Below are 15,699 nucleotides of genomic sequence, written 5' to 3' on the forward strand. Positions count from 1 at the left end.
GCTTGCCTGGTCAAGGCACATATGGGAGTTGATGCTTCCTGCTCCTCCCCCCCTTCTATCTCTCTCTGTTTCTCTGTCTCTCTCTTCTCTCTCTCTCCTTTCTAAAATGAATAAATAAAATAAAATTTGAAAAAAAAAATTTTTTTTAAATTAGGCAAAAAAAATCTGAATAGACATTTCACTAAAGAAGTATTCAAATTGCTAAGAAACATAATTATATTCAAATTGCTAAGAAACATAATAATATAATGACTTATATTATTAGTCATTAGGGAAATATAAATTAAAACTACAATCAGTTCCAACTTCAAACCTAATGAAGTGGCTGCCAAGGATAAGCAGAAAAGATGAACTCATTCATTTTTGATGGGAACATAAAATGGGGCAGCCATTTTGGAAAATTGTTTGGCAGTTTCCCTAAAAATCAAACATAAATTTACCATACGACCCAGCAGAACTGAAATTCCTAGGATCTACCCAACAGTGGTGAAAATATATAACCCCCCAAAACTTGTATATGAATGTTCATAACATCGTTATTCGTAATAAGCAAAAACTCAGCACAACCCCAATATCTATCAACTGATGAATGCATAAATAAAATGCAATATATCTATACTGTAGGATACTATTCAGTAATAAAAAGGAATACACTACTTATAAATACTATGATGTGGATGACCCTCCAAAATATGCTAAGTGAAAGAAACCAAATGCAAAAGGCCATATACAATATGATTCCACTTATTTGAAATGTCCAGATTGCAACTAGAGAGACAGAAAGTGCATTAAGTAGTTATCTAGAGTAAGGTGTGGGAATGGGAGTGACTGAAATATTTTTGGGTGGTAGAAATGTTCTAAGATCAGGTCACTGCGAAAGTTGCACAATTCTATAAGTTTGCTAAACGCTTATATTTGTTTAAATTGTACTCTTAAATGGGTGAATCTTCTGGCCTATAAATTATATTTCAATGAAAGTATTTTTTTAAAAATACCTCCTTTTATAATAATATCCACTAGACAGTAATGTCATTTGCAAATAGGGATATACAAATGGTCTCAGGGTCTTTCACCCTGTGGGTGGAGCTTCTACTCTAGTTGGGTACAAAGGCAAACCTCGTGAATCCAGGCTTCTATCATTCAACAGGGAGTAGGAAGAAGGAGACCAATGCTTTTCCCTAAAGAAGGCATTTGTAAGCAAATTCACCACGTACACACACAACTAACAGGGGCAGAACTGGAATGTTTACACAGAAGAGATTTTTCAGTTCCCTGTGAGTACTGCAGAAGCACACACTTTAATACAAAAAGTTCCTGTTATAAAGTATTCTCATGCATTAGAGCAGATCCTTTCACATTCCCACAACAGAATCTTTTGATAGACAGGATCATTTGAGTTTTTGTATTTAAATATTTAAAATATTATCTAATTCAGGCATCTCATTAAATCAGACATGTCTTCCCACTTCCACTTCAGTTTGTTTAAATGAGAGCCATTCATAGCACACTTCTGGAATTACTAATGTAATTATACCTTGACCAAGAATATACATACATCATGCACATACACATTTTAAGGAACAGAGGCTATACAAATAGCTAAAAAGGCATACTTAATTTTGGTGACCAGGGATGCATTTTTGTCCTTAACATCATGTACCTGGAATGCGATGGACCTCTTTCCTGGGAAGTTTGGGAAGACAGACTTCCATCAAAGGAGTTTCCTCGGTGACAGCCTGAAATGGTGGCCTTGGGTGAGATGGAATCGGGTTGCAATGTTTCACAGACCACCTGGAGTCCCTTTTGGAGATGGAGAAAACAGATTAACATATTTTTCCTCAGATATACCTTTGAGAATCAGCTATCATTTTACATACATTGCTTTTTTTTTTATTAAAAAGTTTTCTGACACCTATATATTTATTTATTTTGCTTTAATTGGATTTATTGGGGTGACATTCGTGCATTGTTTTTGCAATTAAAAAGTTGTAGCATAGCTAATTATAATGTCACAGACCAAGGAATATTGCCTTCATCTAACCGAGGGGAAAGAGACTTTGAGAGAGCACTGGTGTCATTCTAAGCATTAGGCTAAGTACTTTCCTATACTTTATTTCATTTCTCCCTTGATTCATTTCCTTTCCATCTCCATATCTGGTATCCATAGGAGAAGAGTTACAATCCAACAATTCATCAAAGATATGCCAATAATGAGGTGGGACAAATAGAGTCATGAGGCTAAAACCAAGCAATAGGTTAGATGAGCTAATCAAATTGAAGCCAGATATGAAAATGGAAGTGCAAGGTTCAGGTTTTTCGATTACTCATCAAAATACGGAAGCAATCTATTTTTTTTTTCAATTGGATAGGATGACTTTATTCTAAGCAAAGATTCAGAGGCTAAGACTGCATGCTCTGTGTATTGGACTCGGTGTTTTAATTAATGAGAAGGATAATCCAGGTCCCTGAAGAAAAGAAAAGGCAGGTGGTAGAAGGCACAGAGAACTGGGCAGAGGAGTGTGGTCTTGTGATGGATCCACTATAGGGCCTTAAGAAAGAAGGGATGTGATGAAAGGATGACATCTTGCATATTATAAGCCTCTGTGAAATGGTGAGTTAATAAATGCCGCATTAAGAAGATTAGTCAGGCATCATTAATGGATATTTATATGAAGCAGGAGAGGCTAGAGGAAGAAAATTTAATTAGATGGTTCAAGCTACAATCTCATCACGAGGACCTGGATGTAGAGGGTAGCACGAAGCATAAAGAATAAAGAGCACATCTAAGCTACATAACAAAAAGAAAACAAAATATGGTTTATTATTTTTTTTATTTTATTTATTACTTTTTAGTGAGGAGAGAGAGAGAGGGAGAGAAAAAGAGAGAGAGAGAGAAGGGGGGGAGGAGCAGGAAGCATCAACTCCCATATGTGCCTTGACTAGGCAAGCCCAGGTGTCAAACTGGCAACCTCAGTGTTCCAGGTCAATACTCTATCCACTGTGCCACCACAGGTCAGGCCAAATAATGATTGCTCAGGAAAAAAAAAGAATCAAATAGAGAGGATTAAGAAGAATGAAATATGATACTTATGTGTCTCATTGTATATAAGATGTCATCAGTTATAAGATACACCATTATTTTATGTTTGATTAAGAAAAAACTAGATACTTCATATCAGTGAAGATTTTTTATTTCATACTTATAAAAGGGGCTATCTCAGACTTATATAGGAATAGCTTTTGATTATATATCCATGCATGTATATATGTAAAAAGGAAAATATAAGGGACATAAATTGGTGTAGGTATTCCTAACATTTTTTTACATTTAGAAATTTCAACTCAGAGTTGTTATGTTTTTCCACAGGATAACTTTCTCTATGTCAAGAGTGTTATTTTGTAAAAGAGTGCCCCACTGTTCCTCTGACATATTCTTCTAAAGCCATAGATCCTGAATCTGCAAATTCAGATGCTAGAAATGACCAAATTCATGCTGTGCACCAATGACAACTATATCAAGACAGCTACCAGGCAAGGAGATTGTAAGAAGCCAACAATCATCAAAGAAACTCAATTTCAAAAATGTTAAAAGTGAAAAAAATACATTTTAAATATATTTAAATGTAGCATATAAATCACAGTGTCTGTACTTAGCATTTAATTAGCAAATAGTAGATATAATAGGACTTCAACATTTCCAGTTTGAAGGGTACAAAGGATAATGATACTTCTAGCAGTAATACTCCATCATTTGAAAAGAGTATTGTCTGGAAAACAGCTGTGTTAGGCTTGCTTGCTGGTTTACCAGCTGCAAGCACTTTGTTTAATTAGTATGTGAGCACGTGGCTGCAGCATGTGTGGATAGTCTATGTAAGGTTACGGTTGTTTGCGCTCAGAGCAGATGGCGGGTGGCGAATGGTAGATGGTAGATTGTGGATTGCCTGCCCACCACTGTGAGGGATCATTTTGCTGTTCATTTGCTTGCTGCCTGAGAAGAGGTTGTCCCCTGACTGTTTGCTTATCTGCCATTGTGAGAATCTATTAAATAGGAGTGGCCCAATGCTTTCTGGTTCCGCAGTTCCTCTACCATCTGCCCGAATCCAATGTGGACCTGTCTGGCCTCAGCCACTGACATTACAAGAATCCAATTTTGATGGAAGCCAGCAAGTTTTATTTTTATGAATGCGGATTGAAATTGAAAGCAGGTCATCCAAACGCATGCTACATTAGTGGCAGTAGCTTTGAACTACTCTTGCCTTAATTTTCTTCTTTTCCAAACCAAATAGTGGATGCCAAATTTGCATTGAATTATATTCTACTTTATTATGCATCTTCTATTTTATGTGTATTATTCTTGGTTCTTCATTAATTTTTAGAATCCTTAAGGGTAGGACTATCTTATGACTTTTCTAATCCCTCCTCCCCATCTGCTACAGTAGTATTGTACCTCTATTAAGACTGCCTAACAAACATTAGGGGATTCAATAAATGACTGAGAACAAGATGATACTTTGGTTAATGTAGGATGAATAGTGATAATTAACATTTAATGTAACACACTAGCCATTGAGATAAAGCACTACTTACCACACACTAACCATTGAATTAAACCAATAGTTTAACTGACTTGTTTCAGCATCCCCTTCCACATTTCTGGGAAGTGCATAAAATTATTTTCCACAGTGATAGATAGAAAACCTGAGGCTGTTTAAAGTTTCACATTCAGAGAGGAGGAGCTAGCACTGAAGCCAAGTTGAATCATTCTAGAACTCACGTCTTACCCTTCATTCCACACTACCTCTAAGGAATGACTGACCCCTTTCTTCTCATGATTAAAACAAACTCACCTCTCCTTGTCTTGTGTCCTGATTTGGTGATTCACAGGTCTGACTCTGATTGTTAATAGGAGAGCTTCTCTTAGCTGAAAAGAAGAAATTCTATCACCAATTTTAAGTTCATTTTATTTCCTAAGTTTGCTTTATTTTAAAATAAAAAAATAGATTTTAACAGTTCACTATCACCTTGAAAAGAAGACATTTAATAACACGTTGTAAGAGAAATCAAATAACCATTTCAAAAATCTTAGCATTTCTAGGTTGTCAATATAGATTTCTTCATCTATTCACTCTGATTCAATAGGTTAAGGTGCTAAAAGATTGGCAATACTAAAAACAATAATACTTAACATCTACATAGTACTTAATATCTGTCAAGTCCTATTATGTCATATGTTAACTTATTTAACCCTTTAATTAATCGTATAATAACGTATGGTACATTATCAGACCTATTTTTCAGATGAAAAGATAAGGCACAGAAAGTTTAACTTGCCCATGGTCATTTGACACTTGTATAAAGGTTTCAGCTCAGGTTATCTGGCTCCAGGGTCTGTGATTTAGTGACCACAATAAGCTGCCCCTTTACCTAAAGACCCATCTTTACCTAAAGATCGAGAACGATGGGATGTAAGATGGCAATGCTGCATTTGAATGTGAGGAATCCTGGTCTGAGAGGAAACTTATTTACCAACCTCACAAAGACCAATAAATTAATAAAAAACCCAAAATAAACAAACAAAAAAACAAGAGACTGTGAAGAGGGTTAAACATATGCCATTGCTTTTTCTGCTGGACTTGTCTTGTAAGCTGAGTTCAATTCCCCCTCCGAAGTGGGATACTATTTCGAGTCCACAGGGCCAGGCAGAGGGAAATGGAACCCTCTGTGGCTATCATCCAGAAGCAGAGGGAGGGCGAAAGGCATAGCCTGGGGACTGTTCATCTGGACATGAATTCTCACCAGTCTTTGTACATGTGTTAAGTGACAGTCTGGGTATGAGGAGAGAGAAAGACAGAGAGAATCTAAATTTGAAGTAACCTCTATATTCATACAGGAAAGTAAGAGGTCTTAAAATAAACTTAAAAAATGTTTTTTTAATAAACATAAAGATATGGCTTTTTTAGTAATAGTGTTGCTTTACTGTAGCATATTTTATTTTTCTATGTCTTATTCATACTGTTTTCAGATTTTTTAACCAGAGACATCTGTCTCTACTCACAGATAATTGTTTTAATCCAATGAAATTAACATCACTCCATCCACAAAATCCGAAGTAGATCACTTCTGGCTATGACATTTTTACTTATTTAGTTCATTGATATTTAAACCGCGTGATAGACTGTTACTCTTGGTTTTAGAGTTTATTTCAATAGTTAATGTATTGCATACACGTAAGTTGTGGTTTTGTCTACTTTTACTACATGGAAAATTTAATCTTCCTTTCGAACGATTATAGTAAGCATGACAGGTCACTACCAATATATGAATAATACATATGAATATACATATGAATTATATAGTACTCCTACTTGACAAAATCCCTTAATTTATCATGTACCTTGCAAGGTGTTAAGTTACACAGGAAGGTTAAATGACTTACTCAAAATCATACAACCTGACAGCATATGCCCTTGATTTGGAGTTTCTCCTCATGTGATGATTCCTGTACTGGGGACACCTGGATGACTCCCTGGGGAAATTTTCTTCCTCTTGGCCTTTTTTAAAAGTAAATTCTCCCATCACCCTCATTTCTGCATTTGAAGGAGTCTGCTAAGACCATCCACTGGGTGTCCGAGTCACAAACCTGTGATGATGTTTCTGAGGGGCTTCACCAGTGCTGTGAAGCCAGAGACTTCGGGCTGCCTGTGCTCCCACATAGGCTGCCATATAACAAGCCCGCTGGCCAGTCGGAAGGTGAGGTCAGACTCCTGGGGAAGAGAAGGTCAATGTCCACTAAGTGGCCTCTGAGAATTGGTTGAAGCGACTAGTCAATGCAAGGACGGACATCAGGGGTCTCAAACTCGTGGCCCGCCAAACAATTTTGTGTGGCCCGCCGAACAATTTTGTGCGGCCCGCAGACTAATCCACGAAGTTCAAAATATTTTGGATAAAATTAAGTAAGCCTAGGGGCCTACTTGTATTTTTCATTTCTCTAGCATCCTAGCTAGATATTAGCTTAGTTAACAGCAGTTGTGATGCGAACTACAGTTTCTGGTCGTTTTGTGACACTGAAAAGTGTTGCGTAACAGTTGCCTTTTGTAGACCTAGTGCGGCCCGCCTAACGGCTGTGATCTTGCTCTGCGGCCCACATGCTGAGTTGAGTTTGAGACCCTGATTTACAAGGTTATTTTCAAAGCGGGTGGACCTTCCAGATCTTTCATCACACAAATGAGTGCTTCCAGGGTAAACCAACAGCCCTAGGTTATCATCAAAGTTACTATGGAAAGGACGGTGGTCTGCTTTAGGCAAAATTAATATTTAATTAAAATTCAGCTTTGAGCAAAGCATGAAACAGACAAACCATTGTTTTGTGCTAGCAGTGAGCGAGGCCTGTTTATTTCAAGTTTTGGCAGATCTCTTTCTAAGTGGTGATCATTATTATTCCCCTTAATTACTTAATTGTCCTGTCTTCCTCATATAGCAGAATTCTCCGATGCTGGCTGTTGGACTTTCTATTCTCCAGTCCACCTCTTGTTCTTGCATTTCATGGAATCAGGAAGATATTTTTAGGCCCTAGTGTATTATTTTGTAATTGTTTCCTCTCATCAACAATCTTTAATAATCCCTTGGAGGTAGGGATATCTCAGGCATCTCCCTTCCCCCACAGTCCCTTTCACCAACATAATGTTTAATACAACGTTAGGAATTGGGTGCATAGTAGGTGCTCGATAATGGATGCTCAGTTGCACTGAGTTTACAATCCAAACTCACTCAATTTAGCTACAATTTAAGGTCTTTTGCAGGAAGCACATTTTGTGTTTTATCATTACATCAATTTGAGAGGCAATGTTGAAGCTGCTCTCTTATATTGTGTAAGTGCAATTAGAAGACATTCTGAGTTGCACGTTAAACAACTCAGCCACTCAAAACAACGTGGATGGAGATGGAAGCAGAGAATGTGGTAGGAGATTAATGAACACAGCTGAAACCCAGGCATTCACTTAGAGCAGTGATTTGCAAACTCTGGCTCGCCTCTTATAATCGTCTGGGGAGCCTTTAAAACCCAGGAAGCCCAGGTCCCCCTTCTTCCCTTACCCAGACCAATTAAATTAGAGTCACTGTGAGGTTTTCTAAAGTTCTCCCTGGTGACTCTCACATGTATCCATGGTTGAAAACCACTGATCTAGAAAGATAAGGGCTGGGAAGAAGTTGGAAAAAAAGAAAAAGTGATTCTGCAAATGGTGAATCAAGGTAGCTCAGTGTCAAAAGAAGCTTCAACTGGAAAGGCCGAGGAAATCCATGACTGAATCTGCATATTGGCAGAGAGAGGGCTCTTCTGTAGGCCAGGGAGTGGGATCCTGTCACCACAGCAGTGCCCACAATAGGAAACCCATGAGAAAGACATGGCCACGTGCAAGTCTGGGGTGGAGCATGGGGGTAAATGTTGCAAATGGAAGGGAAAATCAGTTCAAGGACCTGAATGTAAGAATTAACCTGACGAGCTTGAGGGCGATCCTGAGGGTTAGTGAATGAGAGGTTAGTGAGATGAAGGATGAAGGGGGTGCGGCAGAGAAGGTAGGCAGGATGTGGGACCTGGAGGTCCCGCAGGCCAGGGGGATAGTCTCAGTGAAAGCAATGCAGCAATGCTTTCCATTAAGTGTAACCTTTACAAAAATACTTTTTAAAAAAGGAAAATTACAGCTTTTAAAGCAGTATTTTAATTTTATTTAACAACATTTAAATTTTTCAGTATGTTTGATGGACAATGTGCCCAGTGCGTGCAAAATATTTGGGGAATGTACAGGTAATTTCAATTCTATTTCTACAAGCAATGGGACAGTTTCAATTGAAAGTAAATTTTAACTAACACTCAAATGGCTGAAAAGACTCATTTGTCTTATCCACTCATAGTGATTGTTAATGGTCTCATAACCACCTTCATATAGGAAATGTCATTTAAAGCTCATCCTTACAGCCTGACCAGGTGGTGGCGCAGTGAATAGGGCGTCGGACTGCGATGCCTAGGACACAGGTTCAAGACCCCGAGGTCACCAGCTTGAGCACGGGCTCATCTGGCTTGAGCAAAAAAGCTCACCAGCTTGGACCCAAGGTCACTGGCTCGAGCAAGGGGTTACTCAGTCTGCTGAAGGCCCGTGGTCAAGGCACATATGAGAAAGCAATCAATGAACAACTAAGGTGTCGCAATGAGCAATGAAAAACTAATGATTGATGCTTCTCATCTCTCTGTTCCTGTCTGTCTGCCCCTGTCTATCTCTCTCTCTGTCTCTGTAAATAATAATAATAATAATAAAGCTCATCCTTACATTACCCTCCCCCTCAGCCTAATACTACCGTTCTGCTTACCTTGATCCTGTGGACCAGAGGAGCAAACAGAAACACGAAGAGCTCCACGGTAGCCATGGAGTTCTGGAATATCTTCCTTCGGTTGTTCTCTTCTTCGTCGTTGGAGCTGCTTTGGCAAGGCGGCCCTGGAGAACCCTGGTTTTCAATCTGGTGGATGAAGGCGCTGCTACTGCCACCCCAACTGGATCCTCGGTCCGTGCCCCCAAACCGCTCGCTGTTGCAGTCTTGGGGGGCCTCCAAAAGCATCCAGTGCAGGGTGTGAAGGAGCTTTGTCTCAGCGACCCCCAGTTTATCCTGGTGGCCTGCACGAGATAATCACACCGGCAGGTTAAGGCAAGCTTTGTGACCAGCACAACAGATGTCAATTTGGGATCTGGGATGAACATCCTTGCTTTGCTCTGTAGTTTGATTTTCTGGGAGACACTAGCATTTTTCTGTACCCTTTACAGCCAATGCTAGAAAGGCACATTCTTGTTTTGGGACTTTCTAACAGGCTGCAGTCTTTGCAGAATGACCTGCTCTTATAGGAGGAGAAACTGTGTGCATCACATCACCTCAGCCAGATAACCTGCAAAGTTGACCCTGGCAGAACATGGGCTTGAACTGCACCAGTCCATTTTTGGTGAGATTTTTTTTTTGAAATAAATACAGTCTATTATTCATATCCTTGCAGTTTGCATCTGCAGAGTCAACCAACCAGGATGAAAAACACTGTTTCCAATCTCCGGTTGGTTTAATCCACAGATACAAGGCAGATGGCAGAATTAAAATTACATGTGGATTTTTGTGGATTAGGGTAGGGGAGGTTGTATGCCTCTAACCACCCCCAACCCTAACCCTCCTGCCCACTGTTCAAGCATCACTTAGATATTTCCAAGTGGGTGGTATAATGGCTAAGAGTATAAGCTCTGAAGGTAACAGCTACTTTATTATAAGCAGTGTGACCAGGAAAGCCTCCTCTATAAAGGTAGCAAATGAGCAGAGACCCAAATGAGGGGAAGGAACTGGATAGAAAAGAACAGGTGTCCTGAAATGGAGTAGATGGCTAAGAAAGACTGCCATGTGATCAAAGGTAGCTACAAAATATCTAAAAAAGAAAAAAAATCTTATGTATATGCACGCACATACACACAGTACCACCAAGTGGTTACTTTCAGAGCTAGGAGGGCAAAAAGAACAATTCTGTCGGAAACTCATCTGGGATGGGTGAGAGTCTCTAGCTTTCATATTAAACATTTAATGTATAGAAGGATATTATATTCACATACTACTTGTAAAATTAATTTAATAATTAAGGAGCCGGTTCCCTCATTGGGAATATGGAGATAACAATAGTACTAGTGTGTGTGTAGTGGGGGGGCGGTGAGGAAGAATGAGAAGTAAATGAGATATTGTGTAGACAGTGTCTGGGAAAATAGTCAGTATGCCCCCTAAATGTTATGAGTGTTGAACACAAAGGATGATGGTATGCCATAAAGAAGTAACACAGGAGCACCAACCTAGCTTGTTCCTGTTCGAAAGGAGGGTTGCAGTGCAGTGGAGGACATGGGGCAAAGCAGCTTGCACCAGCTCCCATCTGGAAATACTCTGGATGGCTTCAGAGAGGGCCGGAGACAGGCCATGCAGTTTGTTTTCCACCAACACTCGTTCAAAGGACTATAGATTAAAAAAAGGGGGGGAGCATGTAAAATAGAAATTCAGAGATTTTTATTGGTGAAAAGAATGACATCAAGGTACTGTATACTCTAAAAGGAGCAAATTACTGGGCCAGAGTTTTTAGTGTGCACTCATACTACTTTTCATTGCTTTTCTTGATATGCAAGGGGTCAGTCATAATTTCCTATTATCTACCCATTTTCACGTTTTTATCCAAAGTGTATGGCTTGAATTAGTAAATGATTATCATTTCCATCAAAATAAACTTCTTCTAACAAAGTACAACCCATTTAATTCATGAAATTTTTAGATATACTATTTTATAAAATGCTGCTGAGTCATCCAAAGAGGCTGTCACAACTGCAACCAAAGTACGTCTTTTGTAGAAGTGTCTTGAGCAAACATAACTTATGTCAATGTGAAATGAGTATTAAATAAGATTCGCTCTTTTAAGAATCTGATTTTGGAGTCCCTGAGTTATTCCATGTCCCCAGTAGTAACTGAGCACAAGACACTCCTTACCTAGTGCTTGGAAATATAAAGATACTTAATCTACCTGTTGAATAAAGAAAGGAAGGAAGAGAAAAGGGGGCTGAGGAGGTAAATGAGCTCTTTTTGCTTTGCTCATTTAACTCTTCTATACTGGTCAGGGATATTTTCAAAGAGTATAGTAACCCATAGCAAGTTAGATCTACTGAGGGTTTTTTTGAGGAGAGAGGTTCAGGGGAAGGAGTATATCGCTATAAAGCATTGGTAAAAGTGTAGCTATGAAATATGAAATAAATTTAATAAGTATTTGACTTGTATGAACAGAACCCAATTAGTACTTAATGCCCCAAATGGTTTAGAAATTTGTGTAAATGTGCTCTAGAGCAATTATAATACAAATCCCAACTGTTTGAGATATGTTATTGGAACTATTAGGATACTTGAAAAAAAGAGACATGACTTAACACAAAGTTTCCCCGATGCAAACTATTTACTTTTTGACTCAAAAAAGGAAAGTAAGATTCATAATGAAAAGCATGCTGAAGTTTTGATAAAGAGTGAAATCAGAGGGGAAGTCCTTTTTTTTTTTTTTTTAAGAAAAGAAATAGAGGCCTTTGGATATGCTGACAGTGCAAATCCAAATATTTTAAAGTTTCTCAGCCTTCAGGTAATTTTTAGTAAATAAAGTAACTTTTAATTTAGATATTTATATCTTTATATTTACCTATCTATGAATGTGATTTAACTGTGTGATATCATGTGACATTAAATATGTCAGACATATCTTTGCCAACAATACAGAAAAATCAAGATTATTTTAAGCTAGTATAATTGTAAACTAATAGTTTAAAATTTAAGGAAGTCTCAGATTTTTCAGGTGTCAAATTACTCTAACTTGAGATCAATACAAAACAATTTCTATTAAAAAGTTTTTACTAGAAAGTTAGATTTTTAAAAATATCTCTGTGACAACTTTGAAGGCCAGAAATGCAACACAACGAAGTCCTGCTTTTTTGTATGAGAGTGCGTTCATGAATGTGTGTGTGTGAGTGTGTGTGTGTGTGTATGTGTGTGTGTGTTTAACTCTCCGGTTGGCTTCCATCATAGTTTGTGGCCCTAGCACATTTCAGTGCTCCTTACTAGGTCATCTATGTAGTCATTTGCAAATTTTCATGACACTCTCTAAATATGTAGGTTTCCACTTTTAGGTTATAATATATCAATGTGAGCTCCAAATTTTAATGAAGTCTGTAAAAATGCTATTTCATTTGCTTCACAATTTCATGTTTTTTGTTCTCAAAGTGTAAAATGGACATTTATAAGGATATAGAGTTTTCTCAGAATCTCAGGACAAGGCACTTTATTTTGCATAAATACAGGGATAGACAGAAGTAGGTTAAATTATTAACAATCATTACCTAAAAGATAAATCATAAATAAAGATATGAAATAAGACACAATACAAATAAATAACAATACAATAGTAAATAAATAAATAATATGAGAATAAACTCTCTTGTACTCACAACTGTAAACCTACTTTTACCAACCCTTATATTACTATCATTATTTTAATAATTATTTTATATCATCCATTTTCAAACTAGCACAACAAATAAAGGACATAAGAGTTCCCAATTGTATATTATTTTTTTTGAGTAGTTCCTACATTCACTTTATGAACTTTCATAATCACGGTCACAATTTTCTTAATTAAGGATTTAATTTATTATACTTGCGTCGCAAAACCCTCTACCACCTGGTTCTGTTACCTCTCCACCTTCTCTTTACTGCTCTGTCCCTCCCCCCACTCCTGTAGACTTGCTGTCCCCTCTGCTCTTCTCTCAGCTCTTCCTCCCTCCCTTCCTTCAAGCCTTTGCCCAAAGCTCACATTAGTAGTATTCCTTATCCATATACCACCTCTAAAATGATTATGCTCCCTAATCTCTTCTCTTGCTTAATTTTTCTCCATAGAGTGCAGCACTACCTGGTTTACTATGTATTGTACTTCATGTGTTTCTCACTGGCCTGTGCTCCTCTCACTGGAATGGAACTCTGTGTTTGTTTTGATTATTGCTCTATCCCATCATCTAGAACTGTGCGTGGGCACATAGAAGGTGCTCAGTAATACTTGTTGAGTGAATTAATATATACAGTCACTATGATTTAATGTTTTTCTTCAGGTTGAAATTACCACACAGAATATGGAAATCATTTAATGGTTAACGTCACCTACCACACAAGAGGCTTCATATTGCTTCCCCAGTTTAGGCCTCAAAAATGCACTGAAAAATTAATAGAGATATTTGTTATCAACAAATAAAATGATTACTTTTGTTGTTGTTAACAAACGAAATTATCATTAGAGCATCCTTATGACATCTTTTGCAATGACTAAGACATGATGCTATGAAACAAATTTCATGGCCTCCCTCCCTATAGCTTGTTAATGAGCAGGTGTTGAATAGCTGACGACACTTGCTTTTACATGTGTAATTACACATATGAAAGAGATGCGGATCTCGACATTCATTGTATCGACTCTTATTCTGAAGACTTTGACCTACTCAGGTTCTAAATCGCTAGCTGTCAGAAGTGGTGCAGCACTCTACGGTCTAATCAAAACTGAAAAATGAACACAGTTTATGGGTCATGATTTCCAGAATCGAATTTCTTGCATGATAGATCTCTAAAATAATAATAACATTAATAACGATAAAGGAAACCTTGTTTCTTATTTATAGGGATAGGTTTCTGGTTTTTCCGGCAGGAGGAGGGGGAGGGGAAAAGACTTATCAAAAATAATTCTCCTCTGGGGCTTTAACCTAGAGCATTACGGTCGCTCGCTACATCCGAGCAAAAATGGTTAACAAGTGAGCATAACAGTTATCCGCCAAACAGGAACTAGAAAAACAACAGGTCACCGGGCTGGAATTACAGCAGGAGATGCAGGGGAAATTGGACGCAGGAGCACAGCCAGTTGTAATTACCTTCCCTAGTTCCCTGCCCCCTCGACCTAGGGTCTCTGCCCTCCCATCCCCTAAATAATGTATATATTTATTCAGCAACTGTCAATCTGCCTGGAGTCAAACTTCACTGAAATACGTATTTTTAAATGCGTGTTTTTAAGCGGGCGCAGAAGGCTTGCTTTCCAGCCCCGGCGAAGGGACCGCAGGCTGTGGCGCGGCCTCAGCAGCAGCGGCAGCGTTGGTGGCGGCGCAGAGGACCCGGGCAGCCCCGGGGGTGCCCCCAGCCCAGGCTGGCCCGAGCGGCGCGCCCTCTGCGTCCCTCACCTGGTCTGCCGCCACAGGAAGGTCTGGATGGGCAAGGGGATGCCGCGGCCGCTGTCCTGCTCCTGGCCCTCGGAGCTCTTCCTCTTCACCATGATGGTGGCTCCCGGGAGCCCTACTGCGGGGCCCGGCGCTGGCTCCTCGGTAGCCGCCGCCGCCGCCGCCTCCTCCCGTGGCTCTCCCCAACTCTCATCCCCTCCTTCCCCGAGGCAGAGCCGGCTCTCTCCGCCCTGATCCCGCGTCCCTCTCCCCTTCCCCCGCCCCTCCCCTCGCGTGGAACATGGCTGCGGGAGGAGGGGAGGGCTGGCGGAGCCGCGGAGCCGGGAGGGGGGCGCTCGCAGGAGCTGCCCGCCCCGCCGCCCGCGCGCCCGCTCCCTGCTTTCAGCACCTCCCACTGTGGACAGCGGCCCGTGCCCGCCGGGCCTGCGGGAGACCAGAGCAGGGGGCCGGTTGAGCAGTAGAGGGGTGGCCGAAAGGGTCCACGCTTCGCATCGCTCACGGGTCCGCTGCGTGGACTCTTCAGCCCCCAGGATTCACTTGGCCTCTTCAGCCCCCGAATTCACTTTCTGCCCTTGGGGCTGCACCCCAGGACTGTGTCCCCTGTCCTGCTTCCCAACCTCAGCTGCGGAAGAATTGCCAAGGTCTGGGGAGGAGGAGCTTTGGAGAACCGCAGCGCGCTCACTAATACTGGCATCATTCGCACCTCCAGCAAGGAGGTCAGGAGTCCATCCTGGGGCTTAGCAGGAGAACATGAAAATTATTAGAAGTGCTAACCAAGAAGGGAGTAAGCTTGGCTAGAGAGAAAAAGCTCGAAAGTTCCCTGATGTGAGAATTTATTTTAAAATGGTAACCACAAGAAATTAACCTTGCTTGATTTGCTAAAACAGGAATGTCCCCAAACTAA

General features: G+C 39.9%; 1 protein-coding gene across 5 annotated transcripts in view; it reads right to left on the minus strand.

The window, feature by feature from the left end:
• Positions 1–15,144, minus strand: part of UNC80 (unc-80 homolog, NALCN channel complex subunit) — a 213,369-nt gene extending 198,225 nt beyond the window's left edge. For all 5 annotated transcript variants that reach the window (XM_066278794.1, XM_066278792.1, XM_066278791.1 and 2 more), the window contains exons 1-7: positions 14,799–15,144; positions 13,742–13,790; positions 10,860–11,016; positions 9,361–9,662; positions 6,641–6,764; positions 4,848–4,921; positions 1,661–1,800 (exon numbers count right to left, since the gene is read on the minus strand). In XM_066278794.1, coding sequence (XP_066134891.1) covers positions 1,661–1,800; positions 4,848–4,921; positions 6,641–6,764; positions 9,361–9,662; positions 10,860–11,016; positions 13,742–13,790; positions 14,799–14,890 — 938 coding nt within the window. In that variant the 5' untranslated portion in view covers positions 14,891–15,144. The remainder of the gene's footprint in view (positions 1–1,660; positions 1,801–4,847; positions 4,922–6,640; positions 6,765–9,360; positions 9,663–10,859; positions 11,017–13,741; positions 13,791–14,798) is intronic.
• Between the last annotated feature and the right edge of the window lie 555 nt (positions 15,145–15,699).

Source organism: Saccopteryx bilineata, chromosome 5 (genome assembly GCF_036850765.1).
Source record: "Saccopteryx bilineata isolate mSacBil1 chromosome 5, mSacBil1_pri_phased_curated, whole genome shotgun sequence".
NCBI lineage: Eukaryota > Metazoa > Chordata > Mammalia > Chiroptera > Emballonuridae > Saccopteryx > Saccopteryx bilineata.